General features: G+C 52.0%; 1 protein-coding gene across 4 annotated transcripts in view; it reads left to right on the top strand.

Annotated features, from left to right (window-relative positions):
* The window catches only part of NDST1 (N-deacetylase and N-sulfotransferase 1), a 53484-nt gene extending 39197 nt beyond the window's left edge, over nt 1-14287 (top strand). For all 4 annotated transcript variants that reach the window (XM_016118715.2, XM_016118712.2, XM_036224109.1 and 1 more), the window contains 10 exons: nt 527-712; nt 2429-2557; nt 3311-3493; nt 4285-4381; nt 5579-5702; nt 7594-7768; nt 9643-9813; nt 10492-10601; nt 12285-12387; nt 13189-14287. In XM_016118715.2, coding sequence (XP_015974201.1) covers nt 527-712; nt 2429-2557; nt 3311-3493; nt 4285-4381; nt 5579-5702; nt 7594-7768; nt 9643-9813; nt 10492-10601; nt 12285-12387; nt 13189-13308 — 1398 coding nt within the window. In that variant the 3' untranslated portion in view covers nt 13309-14287. The remainder of the gene's footprint in view (nt 1-526; nt 713-2428; nt 2558-3310; nt 3494-4284; nt 4382-5578; nt 5703-7593; nt 7769-9642; nt 9814-10491; nt 10602-12284; nt 12388-13188) is intronic.
* The last annotated feature ends 661 nt before the right edge of the window (nt 14288-14948 follow it).

The following is a 14948-nucleotide window of genomic DNA, read 5'->3' as shown; positions in this document are numbered from 1 at the left end:
CGGAGACCCCCAAGAGGCAGGTGTCAACAGCCTCTCTTTTAGATAAGACACGGAAGCTCAGGGAGGCCACTCCAGCTCATGAGAGCCCGGCCAGAACTTAAACCTGGACCTGTTTGCTTCCTGAGCCCAAGCTTTTCTCTTCAGGCTCGAATGGGAGGCTCGGGAAAACTGGAGGAGGTCTGAGCCTGGAGAGAGTAAGGCCCGGCACTGGCTCGGCCTCAGACCGCCAGCCAATTCAAGGCCCAAAAAAAGTAGGAAAAGCCCTGTCTTGTTCCTCACTCCTGGGTGCTAGAGGGCATGACGCTGGGCCAAGAGTTAGAGTCCTAGCTCAGCCAGTCCCTCACTCGGACATTGGGCACCTGCCCCTTCCTCCCGGCCTCAGCTTCCCCATCTGTTCCACGAAGGCTTGGACCCACCGCCCCGCCCTTCTAGCCGCTGATTTCTCTCTCCTGTTCTGCAAAGGGGCAGTCAGGCCCAGCAGGGGAGGAACCCCATGCTCACCCTGCCCCGGCCCTCCTCTCCCCAGGAGCACGGCATTCCCACAGACATGGGGTACGCGGTGGCGCCCCACCACTCGGGCGTGTACCCTGTGCACGTGCAGCTGTACGAGGCCTGGAAGCAGGTGTGGAACATCCGCGTGACCAGCACGGAGGAGTACCCCCACCTGAAGCCGGCCCGCTACCGCCGCGGCTTCATCCACAACGGCATCATGGTGAGTGGGCCCCCAGCAGCCTGGAGCTGCCTGTGCACATGCCGCCCTGGGAAGCGTGGCTTCGGTGAGCTGGTTAGGGGTTTCAGGCAAGTTTCTGCCACCCCCTCTGGCATCTGAGGCTCTCTGTTCCAGGGAAGGTGAGTTGCCAGTCTGTTCCTTTTATGAGCTCCTAACCTTAGCTTTTGTGTTAGGGGGCCAGGGGATGAACATTCTTTACAGGGGCCTCTAGTGAGGCTTTGGGACCGGCCTCTGTCTTGTTCATTTGTGTGCTCATTTAAAACTTTTTCATGAGCTTCTACTTTGCGCCTGTCCCTTTTCTAGGTACTGGGGATACGGAAGTGCACAAACCCAACAAAAGTCCCTGACCTTGTAAACCTGACTGTTTTGTACCAGGAGACAGACAGTGTGTTTATAAATATGTAAAGGGTATCATGGTCAGGTGGCAATAAGTGCTATGGAGAAAAAGCAAGCAGAGCAGGAAGGCAGGGAATGCCAGGGGAGAGGAGAAGCTAGTTTAAATAAGGTGGTTACGCAGGGCTTTCCTGGGAGTGAGTCATGCTGCTGCAGGGGGAAGAGCATTGGAGATAGAGAAAGCAACAGGCGCACAGGCCCTGAGGCGGGCCTGGGTGGGATGTGATTGAGGACAGAGTAGGAGGCCAGTATGGCTAAAGGGGAGCAAGTTAGGGGGAAATGGTAAGAGATGGGATCAGAGGGGTGATGGCCGCATAAGGCCATTGGATGCACTTTAGCTTTTAGTCTGAAATGGGAAGGTTTTGAATGGACTACTATTAGCATCTGAGTCATATTTTAAAAGGATTTTCATCTTTCTGGCTGCTGTATGGAGCAGAGACTGTTGGAGACAAAGTGAGAAGCAGGAGACCAATTAGGAACCAACTGCAATGTTCCAGACAAGAGATGGTTGTGACTTGGACCAGGGTGCAATGTTGGGACGTGACCAGATTCTGGTATTATTTAGATGTTAGAGCCAGCAGGATCTGCTGATAAGGTGGATATAGGGTGTGGGAGAGAGAGAGATGAGTCGGAGACAATACCAGGGTTTTTTGGCTTTACCCAGTGGAAGGGTCAGTTGTGAGTCTAGATGGGGCAGCTGTTGGAAGGCCAGGTTTATTCATCCATGCATGCATGCATCTATCCATCTATCGATCGATTCATCCATCTACCCATCCACCCACCCACCTACCAAATTTCTCAGTACCAGGCACTCGTATTAACTGCAGGATGAGGCGGTGACAAGGCAGGCAAGTTCTCTGCTCTCTGGAAGCCCCCTGAGGGGAGACAGATAATTAGCAGTTAAACCAGTGCATGACCAAGAATGCCACCAGGCAGGTTCTCATGCCGCAAGAGGAGTTGCAGAGTGTGGCTGAGGGAGCTGCTCTAGAAACGGTCAGGACCCTCGCTGGGCACAGCCTGAGTCTCCGGAAACATTCTCACTCGCCCACCTCTGCTACTTTTGGGTCTGCTCATCTCATACAGAGAATAGCAATGAAGTTTTGTAAAATAGCCAGGGCCAGTGGGCTTGCCTGGGGGAATGTCTTAGGCTGTAGAAAGTCTTTGCGGGAGAAGACACTCATCGGGGGCTGTGTGGTCACACAGGAGGCTGCCTTCCCGCTCAGACACCGGGCCATTGTGAGGAAGGGTCTTTTCACCACCAGCCATGTCTGGAGACGTCATGGCTTCTCTCTCCCCTACCCCCAGGTCCTCCCGCGGCAGACCTGCGGCCTCTTCACGCACACCATCTTCTATAACGAGTACCCTGGTGGCTCCAGCGAGCTGGACAAGATCATCAACGGGGGCGAGCTCTTCCTCACCGTGCTCCTCAATCCTGTGAGTGCTCCACAGCCCTCACGGGGGGTGGAGGGGGGGCGGTGAGGAGGCAGGGCAGGCCTCCCTGGGCTTGGGAGCGAATGGGTAAGAGCAGGTGTGAGGGCCGGGAATCGGGAGACCCATGCTCCAGCCCTGGCCGTTCTTGCTCTGCTGCGTGACCCTGGGTGGAGCTGTCCGAGCTGTCTTTTTTCCCTTTTCATAATCTTGAACTTCAGTACAATAATGTTAGCATTTTTGTCCATGTTCTCTTTCTAGTCTTTATGTATGTATGAATATATATTAATATACATAGTAAACTATTAACGTCTTAAACTATGTATATTTAAACTATTCACCTGAGCTTTCTGCAACTTTCCTTATCTGTAAAATGGAGACATTCATGTTTTAATAATATCTTGATGATATAAAACCGATAGCAGGTTGTGGTGTTATTTAGCTTTATGGGATAACTGAGTACTCCTTATCTTCCATGCACCCGCCTGCCCCGCAAAAACGTACAACAGAGCACCCAAATAACTGAGTAGGTCTGCTTCCCACTTCAAAGCTGTTCCAGTTGGTGGTTCGTCAGACCTGTATCCACCTAGCTGTGCCCGGCCTAAGGTCACACAGAGAATTTTTTGGTGGCCCTGGTGACACTGAGACTGGTTACTGAGTGGCCCAGCAAGCCAAAGGAACACCAAAGGGTCAGAAGTGGGGTGAAGGTGGCTCAGAAGCTGACCAGCCCCTGCTTCCCACCTCCCTACCCTGGAGCAGATCAGTATCTTCATGACGCACCTGTCCAACTACGGGAACGACCGCCTGGGCCTGTACACCTTCAAGCACCTGGTGCGCTTCCTGCATTCCTGGACCAGCCTCCGGCTGCAGACACTGCCCCCTGTGCAGCTGGCCCAGAAGTACTTCCAGATTTTCTCTGAAGAGAAGGACCCACTCTGGCAGGTGGGTGAGGGGGTCGGGGCCTAGCGGCCTTGTCGCAGGGATGGAATGCCCCCCACTCACAGGAATGTGCTCCAACCGTGGGCTCAAGGGCTCAGCACTCACAGCCTCAGAGCCTCTCTCAGGCGGAAACTCAGGTGCACACTTGCTCACTCGTGTGGGCACACTCGTTCTCGTGTGCACATGTGTACACACCTCCCACACTGACCTGTGGGCATGCACTCTCATACACAGCCTCTGAAGAAAACCTCAGTACAAACTGTAAGTGAACAGGGTGTAGATGAAGTGTAGAAAGCAGCTGGCCTGGTCACTCTCAGAGAGTCTTTATGCCCTTCTCACGCCAGTAGGCCTTGAGCCATGGGAAAGGGGGCTGATGGTAGGGTTTGGGGGGACAGTTCTTAGGAAAGTTTACCACTCGAGCTGTCAGAAACTGGAAGCAGGAACTGGAATTGATGGCAAGTCTCATAGTTCAAACCAGAGGTCGACAAACCATGGCTCGTGGCCTGTAGTCTGTTTTTATAAATAAAGTTCTATTGAAACCCAGCTATGCTCAATCTTGTATGTACAGCCTTGTACGTGACTGCTTTCAGGCTACAACAGCAGAGTTGAGTAGTTATGACAGAGACCAGATAGTACCCAAGCAGCCCAGTGTCCCGAGGCAGGGATGTGACAAGGGTACATGTAGTAAAGCCTTCCAGGCAGGGCGGTGGGAGCCACATATCCATGTGCAATGGGAGTTCATCCACTGGGTTCTCCGGCCCCCCTAACATCCATCCCTTCCACTGTTGTTTTAGGACCCCTGCGAAGACAAACGCCACAAAGACATCTGGTCCAAGGAGAAGACGTGTGACCGCTTCCCGAAGCTCCTCATCATTGGCCCCCAGAAAACAGGCAGGTCTCTCCCCTCTTGACCAGCCTTCCCTACCACCTACTGTCTCAGCCACAGAATTCTGGGAACCACTGTGCCCTGGTCCCACTCCCAAATAATCTGCTCCCTCTTTCCAGGAAGTAGGAGTGAATTCGGGGTGGACATGAATTGCCTCTCAGTGTGGAGGTGGGAACTAAGTGGAGGGTGGGCATGGAATTCTTCGATCTGTCCTGAACCAGAGCTGAAGGGAGCTCTCCCTGTGCCCTCCTGGGGGTCTCCGAGTTTAGGGAGAGAAGTCCAGGTCAGCCGCTCTGCAAGTTTGAACAGTGCCAGGCAGAACGATTCAGAAGAGAACTGCGACCAGTTGGTCCTGTCTGCCAGAGCTGCAGACAGGAGACGTGCTGGCACAGTTGCTAAGTATCTGCCATCCACACTCCGCAAGGCATGAATGAGAACTCCCATTCTACAGGGGAGGAAATGAGGCCTAGAGAAGGTAAATGACCTCCTTTAACATATTTAGTTAGGAAATGGCAGATCCAGGTCTCGAACCCTGGTCACTGTGACTGCAAAACTTACATTCTTAATAACCAAACTCGATCGTCTCCTTCTCTGCCAGGCCTCTCATTGTAGCGCATTAACTGTAGACTCACACGCAAGGAAGGCGTGAGCTCTCTGAAGGAGGAGGGCGTAGGTCCTGTGCTGTCAAATAGGGGAGGGATGCGCACTCCAAAGAGGCAGATCTCTTAGGCTTGCAAGAGTTTCACATCAACAGACGAGGATCTGGAGCTCCCTTTTCTCTGAGCTCCTCCCGAGTGTCAGAGAGGACAGAGGCCCAGAGCTGGAAGGACCCAGCAGAAACTTATCTAGGTCTAGGGTTCTGAGGAGACGTAATCGGATGGATGTGGCAGCTGGAGAACAGCGGTGCGAAGGATTCTGAGGCCAAGTCCTTGTTTAGTGTTGAAGGATGCTGCGATGGATCCGTGATGTCTGCAGTGGGTACAGGCGTTGGGGTGCTCACGTCCAAGCCATGCATTTGCCACCTCGAGTTTAGTATAGTTCCTTTATTGCGTCAATGTGGAAACTAAGCCCCAGAGAAGGGAAAGGACTTCTCCAGGATCTCGCAGTGAGAAATGGAGACCTAGGACTAGCACCCAGGATTTCAGACTCCATTTCGGTGTTGGGGGCTGGGCCCCGGTCTGAGCCGCCTTCTGTCCCCGCAGGCACCACAGCCCTCTACCTGTTCCTGGGCATGCACCCGGACCTCAGCAGCAACTACCCCAGCTCAGAGACCTTTGAGGAGATCCAGTTTTTTAACGGCCACAACTATCACAAAGGCATCGACTGGTGAGTGGGCCTTTCTGTCCATAGCGGGACAGGAAGCCTGTCGTGGAGTCTGCTCAGGAGGAGGCCTGCCGCGGCCACAGCAGGAAGCAGCTGGTGCTTGTTCACACTCAGCTAAAGTTCCTGTAAACAAGGACAAAGCGTGATGACCCTGGCGTAATGGTTCTGGAGCCTTGTCACAGATGGGACACTTGATGAGGACGCCCTTTGGACCCTTGTATTATTATTGCCCGAGGTCAGAGGCTGCTGGAAGTCAGAGTCCAGCCCCTCCTTGCTTGCACGGAAACATTCTGAGTCCCAGAGGAGGGCAGGGACTCACCTGAGGTCCCAAGAGCTGGGGACAGAGCAGGGGCTAAAATCCAAGTGTTCTGACCTAAGAGCTGGTCCTTCTCATTGTGTTTGGCTGACCATGGGACAGGGGATATCCTCATGGGCCCTTCAGAGGCGGCTTGCTAGCCTTCAGGGAGTCATCCGGAGAGGTGGTTGACAATGTAGCTTCCACCAGAACCTGTCACCAGAGGTTACCTCAGGGTCTGGGGCCTGAGTGGGGATGGTTTTATGCTCAGATTTTTCAATCTGCATCTTTCTCTACTATTTATCTTTTCTAACCTTATATATGTATTACTTTTGTTTATTATCCTTATGTCAGTGGTTTATCTGGGTGGAGAAATTACGGAGAGTCTTCTGTTTTGGGGGAGCATTTTTCTGTGTGTATTTTTTTTCTCTTTTGTCTGTCTATTGCTCTCTGTCTGATGTCCAACTACGAACCTTCCTCCCTCCCCTTCTTTCTGTATGTAGCTCTGATATGTTCATAACCTCTTATTTAAACCCCATCGTAGCAGACGTATTATGGGAAGTCAGCATTTTTCAGATCGCAGAGAGATAATGTGCTGTGACACCACATATTTAGCAACACCCTCCAGCAGGGTCTGGGGCAGCACCCCGTTAGCAAATGCATCAGTATGTCTGCAGCAAAGTACGTACATATTTACACTAAGTAAGATTAATAAGTCAGGTTTTGTTGCCAAGTGGCTTTGCTACAAACTTACGGAAAAAGCTTCTGTTTTCAGAGCTTTCTTGATTTGGGTATTACAATGGATTATGTACAGACAGATGTATTTTATAAAGAAAATTCAGAAAGATGAGAGAGAAAAGAAAGAGAGAGAGAGAGAGAGCGAGCGAGCAATTCCTCAGTCCCATCCCCAAGATTTTAATTCTGTAGGTGGGTGTAGGGTGGGTGCAGGCATCTCACAAGCCCCCACATGGCACTGATAAAGGGATCCCTGGGGCCACCCTGGAGAACCCCTATCTCACAAGATAGAATAGGGATTCTAAGCTTTAACTGGGGTGGGCCACGTGGGCTTTTGTTCTCACGAACCCCCGAAGTTATACCTCTATTTTGTATAAGTAGGTGTCCGGAGAGTCTTCTGAGGGGTCTTCAACCTAGAGGTGGTCCCAAAGGACTGGGGTGGCTGGTCACTGGCAGTCAAATGTGGGAGGTTCAGCTGGAAAGCTGTCAGGCCACTCTGAGTCCCAGATCGCCCCCTGGAGGCAGCGAGAGTTAGGGCCCCATCGGTTTCACTCCTGGAACACATCCTTTTAGTATGGAAAGACACAACCCCCTTCCCATGCCCCGCGAACCATAAGTCTTTAGCTCCTCCTGACCCCATGTGTTCTCCCTGAAAAGGGATGAATTCCGAAAAGGGACACTGCCAAGAGGCCATTTTTCTGGAATCACTGCCAGAAACGAGTCCTTGTTTGGCTGGGAACAAACAGTCTGCCTTGCTCGCTCTTGGAAGCTCTGCCCCCGCCAGCCCTCGCCCTCTCGTGCCGCATCCGTCAAGCCCTTCCTCGCGAGTCTTGCGTGTGAGCCCCCTCTCTGGGCTTCCTGCAGGTACATGGAGTTCTTCCCCATCCCCTCCAACACCACCTCCGACTTCTACTTTGAGAAAAGCGCCAACTACTTTGACTCAGAAGTGGCACCCCGGCGGGCGGCCTCCCTGCTGCCGAAGGCCAAGGTCCTGACCATCCTCATCAACCCTGCAGACCGGGCCTATTCCTGGTACCAGGTGAGCTGGGCTGGGCAGGGCTCTGGGTGGGGGCGTGGGGCCCTGTCTGCCATTCAGCTACTCATTCATTCATTCATTCATTCAACAAATATCTGCTGAACACCTATTATGTGCCCGCCCCCAAGATGTAGTGGTGGGTCAGAATAGAGATCCAGCTCCTTTTAACCTGATGGAAGAGACAGGCAGAACTCCATGGTTAATCCTAGCTAACAGCTACTTGCTCACCCTCCTAGCTTTGTCTGGGGCCCAGCCTCTTTCCGACACCAATAAGTGGTGGAGGCTAGTTTCACTTTGACAAAGCATAGATTTGGTGAACAGTGATCTGTCCTGATACTGACTGTGGCACTGGGTGGGGTGGCAGTAGGAATTCAGAGAAGGACAAGACACAGGACCCGCCATCCTTAGTGGAGGATGCAAATGCCTGATCAGATAAGGAAGTTACCTGGACTGCATCCATGCCAGAGAGAGTACGACTCCTAGTCCTTACTTGATTATGTAAGAACTAGAGCTTTCTTTAATTTTGATGACCTGACTTAATTTCTTCTGAGCACCATTCCTCTGGGCTTACAGGGAAGCTTCTGCTCAGGCCTCTTCTGGGGTTTCCTCCTCTGCCTGCCACATGCAAGGGTGTCTACAAGCCGGTCCAAGAAGGCCTCCTCAGGCCACTTTCGGCTGCTCCCTGTCATCCTCCGAGCCTGTTCACCTGGGTGCTTCAGGTGGCTATTTCCTCTGGGGGCCTCATTGTGTCCACAGTACTAGCATGGGACAGGGTACAGACCCTCTTTGCTCTCTAGTCCCCAAACCTTTCCCCTTCCTGAGCCGTAGGTGAGCCTTAGTGGGAGCATGGGGGCTAATGAGCCTTACCCCTGGTCAGCAGGCTCCTGATCTCTGGACCGTGGGAATTCTGCAGATGTCCACAGCCTGTGGCATTGTTTTAGGTGTTTCGAATTGGTGTTTTCTCCTTTCTAGTTCTTTACCAATCCTGTCTTAGTCTGCTCAGGCTGCCATAACAAATATCATAGACTGGGTGACTTAAACAACAGACATTTCTCACAGTTCTGGATGCTAGAAGTTCAAAGTCAAGGTACGACCCATACGGTTCCTGGTGAGAGCGCTCGTCCAGGTTTTCAGACAATCGCCTTCTCACTGCGTCTTCACGCAGCAGAGAGGGAGAGAGGGAGTGTGCTCTCTTGTGTCTCTTCTGACAAAGATGTCGATCCCACCCTCATGACCCCATTACCTCTCAAAGACCCCATCTCGAATGTCATTTCGGGGGTTAGGGCTTCAACATATGAATTTGGAGGAGGGGACAAACATTCAGTCTATAACTCCTGATTTCTATTAAGGAGAAACTCTTAATTTGGCGCAAATAGCACTTAAGTCCTTTCTAACACCGCTAAGCTCTTTTCGACAGAGAGAGTACAAGCTACAGGCTCAGGGCCTGTAGGAGACGTTTGTACCTGGCTGGCATTTGGGAACAATTACCTTCTATATATGACAGCGGTTCCAGCTTTCCATTTATGAAGACGGTAGTTTTATTTTGAAATAAATCTCTGTGAATAAGAAAGATGGGTCAACGTAAAGAAAAGTGCTGGCGTTGACACGTGCAGGCGGTTCGCGGGTGTCGCAGAGATCACAGATGGTGTACAGATGACCGACATTTGGAAACTCTGATCTAGTCCAACTCGCATCGTGCAGAGATGAGGATACTGGGCTCAGAGGGGTCAGTGACTTCCCCGAGATTAGACGGCGATGTGAGACGGAGCCAGGAGTTGGGACCCAGGATTCCTGATTCTAGCCCAGGGTCTTCTGGCCACCTCGTGGCTGCTGTCGCACCTCGGAGCGACCCGCAGACCCTCTCCCCTTGCCCACAGCACCAGCGAGCCCACGATGACCCAGTGGCCTTGAAGTACACTTTCCACGAGGTGATCACAGCTGGCTCCGATGCCTCCGTGAAGCTGCGTGCCCTGCAGAACCGCTGCCTGGTCCCCGGCTGGTATGCCACCCACATAGAGCGCTGGCTCAGCGCCTTTCACGCCAACCAGGTAGCTGCCCGTCCTTGACCCTTGGGAGGGCGATCATAGTACTGGCTTGCTGTAGTTAGCGGAGTCTCAAAATCTCTTTCACCAGTCGTAGGGCCGGGAATGCCATCAATGGCTAGTTAGACCTTTGTGGTCTTCAAAGGTTTTGATCTTTTTATCCCAGGGTTGATGTATGAGAATTCCCCAAGCCTTTATCCCATCACAATAGGCGCTATATCCCTAAGGAGACCCAGAAAACTCTGGGGTCGGTTTTTGGGAGGGGAGATTGTGGGTAGTGGTGGAGGGAGAGCCTGATTGGCGAGGTAGGCGGGGCCAGACCACACCAGGAGTTTTAGGAAGACTTAGAGGATTTAGGCAGTGGAGTGACATGTGGGCTGGAAGCTTGGGGAGAGGCCAGAGAGGGATATTGTAGAGATAGGAGAAGTAGGCAGGGTTTGGTAATAGCTTAAACTCTGGGAAAGGATGACATCAGTCAGGGGAAGCTGGCAGAGAGCAGGGAGTTAGACTGCAGAGGACTGAGGTTTGAGGACATTTGCCATTAGAACGTGGAGGAGGAAGAAGCAGATTCCAGTTTGTAACCATGGTTGCTGACTCAGAACCTGGGGGCCGCTGGAGTGAACATGGGTTCAGATCACCCTTCTCTCTTTTCTTTTCTTTCTTTCTTTCTTTTTTTTTTTGTAGATTCTGGTCTTGGATGGCAAACTGCTACGAACAGAACCTGCCAAAGTGATGGACACAGTGCAAAAGTTCCTTGGGGTGACCAACACCATTGACTACCACAAAACCCTGGCGTGAGTGTTGCTTTGGCCTTTCACCAGAGGGGTTTCCCGAGCAGGTACCTGGGCCAGAAGGCCAAAGGCTTGAATGGTTATGGGAGAGACACAGGTTAATTAGCGTCAGCTAGTGTGATAAAGTATGCATGTCCCTGATGGCAGTTTAGCAGAAAAGATAATATTAATATGACTCGAGTCATATTTGTAAAGGTATCAACTCAAGAAAAAAGGAGGTGACTGATCTGTTCTACTCTGGTCAGTTCCACCCGTGGAATGTTCTTTCCCTTCTGGGCTCAACACTTTCAGAGTGTTTTAGACCAATAATGAACAGCCCGAACTTCCACAAGGATTTCTTAGCATGAGCTTATAACTTAAATATAGTCTCATAAAAAGGAAACCACAAATATTGTCAACGGCTAATGATCCCAGTCCCTTGGGACCCGGTGCTAGTGCCCTGAGAATGCCGTCCCAGAAGAGTAAGTCCCAGCCTGTGTTGCAGGGGCTCAGGGCTGTCTCCTGGTGTGTGTCACAGACAAGGGACACACTCGGCGGATGAGGGGCTCTCAAGAGGAGGAAGAATAAGGCCACCTTCCTTGGTCGCCTTCTTGGGAAAGTCTTGCAGCAAGAATGTTCCCTTTTCACTCTCTTGGAAGCTGAAGGTGGGAAAGGGAAGTCAGTCCTTCACTTCTTCGAGACAGAAAGGAGCAGCAGCTGAGGGTGTGGGCTGTGGCGTCAGAAATGCCCGGGTTAGGAGCCCAGAGCCATGACTTCTTTAGCTGTATTCGCTTAGACAAATATCTTGACTCCTTCAAGTCTCGTTTTCCTCATCTGTAAGTTGGGGGTTAAGGTAATAACTCCTATCTCCCGAGGGTCACTGTGTTGAATGAAAGCATACATGTGGAGCTTGTCGCTCAATGCCTGGCATCATGCACTGATGCTTAATAAAGGTAGCTGCTAGAGTCATCATCATCATCTCCGCCTACCCAGTGGCCCATTCAGAAACCCCTATTTCCCTCACCTGCCAAATGTGAATTTTGTTTTTTTGCTGTCCTCATGCCCAAGAATCTCCTAATGGTTCCTGATCTGGGGCTGACTTCTGATGCCAGTAACCCTTCTCTACCTGTGACACCTTCAGATCTCATTGCCCAACGATGCTCTTGAAGGCTCACGAAATCAGTCCTGCTCTGTCATTTCTGAAACTTACTCCAAAAACCAAAACTTTCCAGTGATGAACTCACTTCAGAGCAACTGCAGATACTGCATTTCTTGATAAAAATACAATTTATCAAAAAAACAAAAGAACTTTACTGAACTACTCCCCACTATTGGGTTCTTGGGTAAAAAAAAAAAAAAAAAAAAAATGTTGCTCACCCTGGAGCTGGAGAATGGAAGAGGTTTCCTGAAACCATGAGGGTTGCTGCAGGAACTGGGCTGCCAGCCAGGAGAGAGGAGGCTCAGAGCATGTGAGCTGCCCTCTGCCGCAAAGAAGGGGCAGGCGGGTTTAGTGGAGCCCGGGGACAAAACGTGGGCCAAGAGATGCAGACATCATCCCCACACAATCTGTGAGTTTGAGTGTACACAGGGGAGTGGATTCTATAGTCTCCTAGGCTCCGCCATTCCTGGGGTCTGTGAACATTGGCTTACAGGGGGGCAGAGGGAAGCCAGGCCAGCTCCCATCACAGGCTTTCCTCACCTCCACAGGTTTGATCCAAAGAAAGGATTTTGGTGCCAACTGCTTGAAGGAGGAAAAACCAAGTGTCTGGGCAAAAGCAAAGGCCGGAAATACCCAGAGATGGACTTGGATGTAAGTGGAGGACACACTGCCTGAGGCAGCTGGATACAGGAGGGAGCCTTCTCCCCCCTTTCCCTTATATCCAGCATGTCAATGACCTTGATACTTTTTGGATGGTGTTTTAAAGAGGAGGAAATGTGGGCTGGGATATGGTGGGTCAGAATTGACTTAGTCAAATGAATATTTACTACCTTCTGCTGAGGGCGGAATGCTGTGGGGCTTTGCGAATGGGTCAGACATGTTCTTTGCCTTCAAGGAGCTCCTCGTCCAGGAGGGAAACGAGCCATACACACCAGTCAGTAGAATACAAGACAGGAAGTGCTCCATAAAGTAGGAGAGGTGCACACAAGTGCCACGGGAATTCAGAATAAAGAGATGCCACTTGAAGCTGGGAGGGAAGAGGTTTCTCAAAGGAGGGGAGAGGCCTCTGGAGTTGGGCCTGGAGGGGGCAGTACCTCTAGACCTATGCCATGGAAGGGGGAGGCGTTCTCGTAGGAGAGAATGGACCAAGGGTACAGAGCAAGGGCTGCTCACTGTGACTCTCGTTATTTTGCCTTTTCCCATTCGCCTCTGGTTTTGATTAATTCTCTCTCTTGTCTCTCTATCGCGAGAATTTTGACCTTGTGTGCTATATTCCGGTACTCCTGCTCTAAAGGAGTTTTCTTTTGGAGGCCACCATTCTGAAGAAGACTGCGACTAGATAGGAGGCGGATGGGAATGTGGGGCGGTGCCGACAGAATGGTGGTTTTAAAGAGGAGGGGTCGCTCTTGAGTCGGCGCGTCACCGAGGCCTGAGCTTTCCTTCCCGTTACAGTCCCGTGCCTTCCTGAAGGACTATTACCGGGACCACAACATCGAGCTTTCCAAGCTGCTGTACAAGATGGGCCAGACACTGCCCACCTGGCTGCGGGAGGACCTCCAGAACACCAGGTAGCCGTGGCCGCCACAGCCAGACTGAATGTTCGTGATGGCGGGGACGCCCCGCCGCACGCTGAGCCAGACTGACCTGCAGAATGGGGAGCTGGGCCCGGGCTGGCCAAGCACTTATGAGCAATACTCTGCCGAGGCCCGGGCAGGGCCAGGAGAAGAGCCCAGGCAGGTCCACAAGCGCCTCAGAGCATCCGATGCTGGGTCTGTGGCCTCTAGGACCTCCGTAGCCACCAGAGGTCCATTCCGTTCACAGCCTTTCATGGGGAGGCCACTTCTTGGTAGGAAGGAGTCCATGAGACTCTTTCTGTCCCTCACTGTGTTCTACCAACCACGCCCTCTCCTTCGCCCCAGCACTCCCTGCCCCAGCAGGGTATCTCCTCAGTATTAGCTGCCGTGTTTTCCCTGTCCTCCAGACAGCAAGGGAGGAGCCCAGCTGGGCCTTTTGCCAAACCAGGGGGAGAGACTGGACATCGCCCTGACTGTTTTGAGCCAGGCCCTTCAGAGAGGTCAGCTGGGTACCTAGAGTCAGTCACTGGGCTGGATATGAGGGTCACACCTCGAGAGGACTCTGAGCTTCCACATCCATCCTAGTTAACACCGTCACATCTCACCTTCCCTTCCTGGGGGAAGAATCGCTGGTTCCTACGGTGTCCGCCCAGTCCTCAAGGCTTCCTCCAGGGCCCTGGGCACTGCCATGCCATTTGGACCCAGAGACATGGGCCTCAATCCCACCCCATGTTTTCACCTCGGGATGTGACATGAGTGGTATTTCCTGTGGTAAAGACTGAGGCGTTCAGGAGTCTGCCAGTATACATGTTCCAATGTATATACGTTGTCCCCATGCCCACCCAGCCTTGGCCCCTGGCAGACACTGGGCAGAGCTGGTGACATTGCCATCCATGGCTTTGCCCCAGCAACCTGTGGCTGAGGGCTCCTAGAGACCCCGTTAACCTCCCCAATACTAAAAAGCTAAAGTATTTTAATATTTTGGTTTTTTTTCTTGGTGCCAGAGTTTATACCCTGGGTCCTGGGGTTGCACTGTGTTATATATATATATATATATATAATTTGTATATATATATTATATTTTTTTTGGTTGGGTTTGTTTTTAATTCAGTCATACGAAATGGTGGCAAGCCCCAGTCCCAAAGGGTGTCCTATCTCGGTGCACGAGAATGAGATGGAAGGGCAGGGGCGGGCATGTCTTTGTGTGTGCGGGGCCTCGAGGAGACAGTATAGAGGTGCCCTGAGAGAGGTCTCCGCTTCCTCTCCCAAGTGCCATGGCTGTCCTGGGGCCGATCAGTGATTGTGAGATGTACAGGGAAGACCTACTTTTTCCAGGAAATCTGGCTTCATGAAGCACAGTGACCCTGGGGGAATTTTGGCCAAAGGAAACAGCCGGGCTGGGGTGGGAGGCCTGGGCCAAAGTCTGGCCTATTCCCCTCCCCTCATATGGTGCTAGGTGGGGAGCTGCCCTGGGAGCTGGGAGATCCTTGGGGACCCACAGAACTGTCTCTGGCCCCCTGAGACAGTGGGCCTTTGGGCTATTTTCTGGTTGGGGTCTGCTCCTACCCCCCTTCTTTTAACAATGTGAAGAGACTAAGCTGGGATGCTCTCCCCAGCCCCTCCCACTGCCAGTTCAGC

The sequence above is a fragment of the Rousettus aegyptiacus genome, unplaced genomic scaffold (assembly GCF_014176215.1).
Source record: "Rousettus aegyptiacus isolate mRouAeg1 unplaced genomic scaffold, mRouAeg1.p scaffold_m13_p_7, whole genome shotgun sequence".
Taxonomy (NCBI): domain Eukaryota; kingdom Metazoa; phylum Chordata; class Mammalia; order Chiroptera; family Pteropodidae; genus Rousettus; species Rousettus aegyptiacus.
This window is presented reverse-complemented; position numbering and strand designations above follow the sequence as displayed.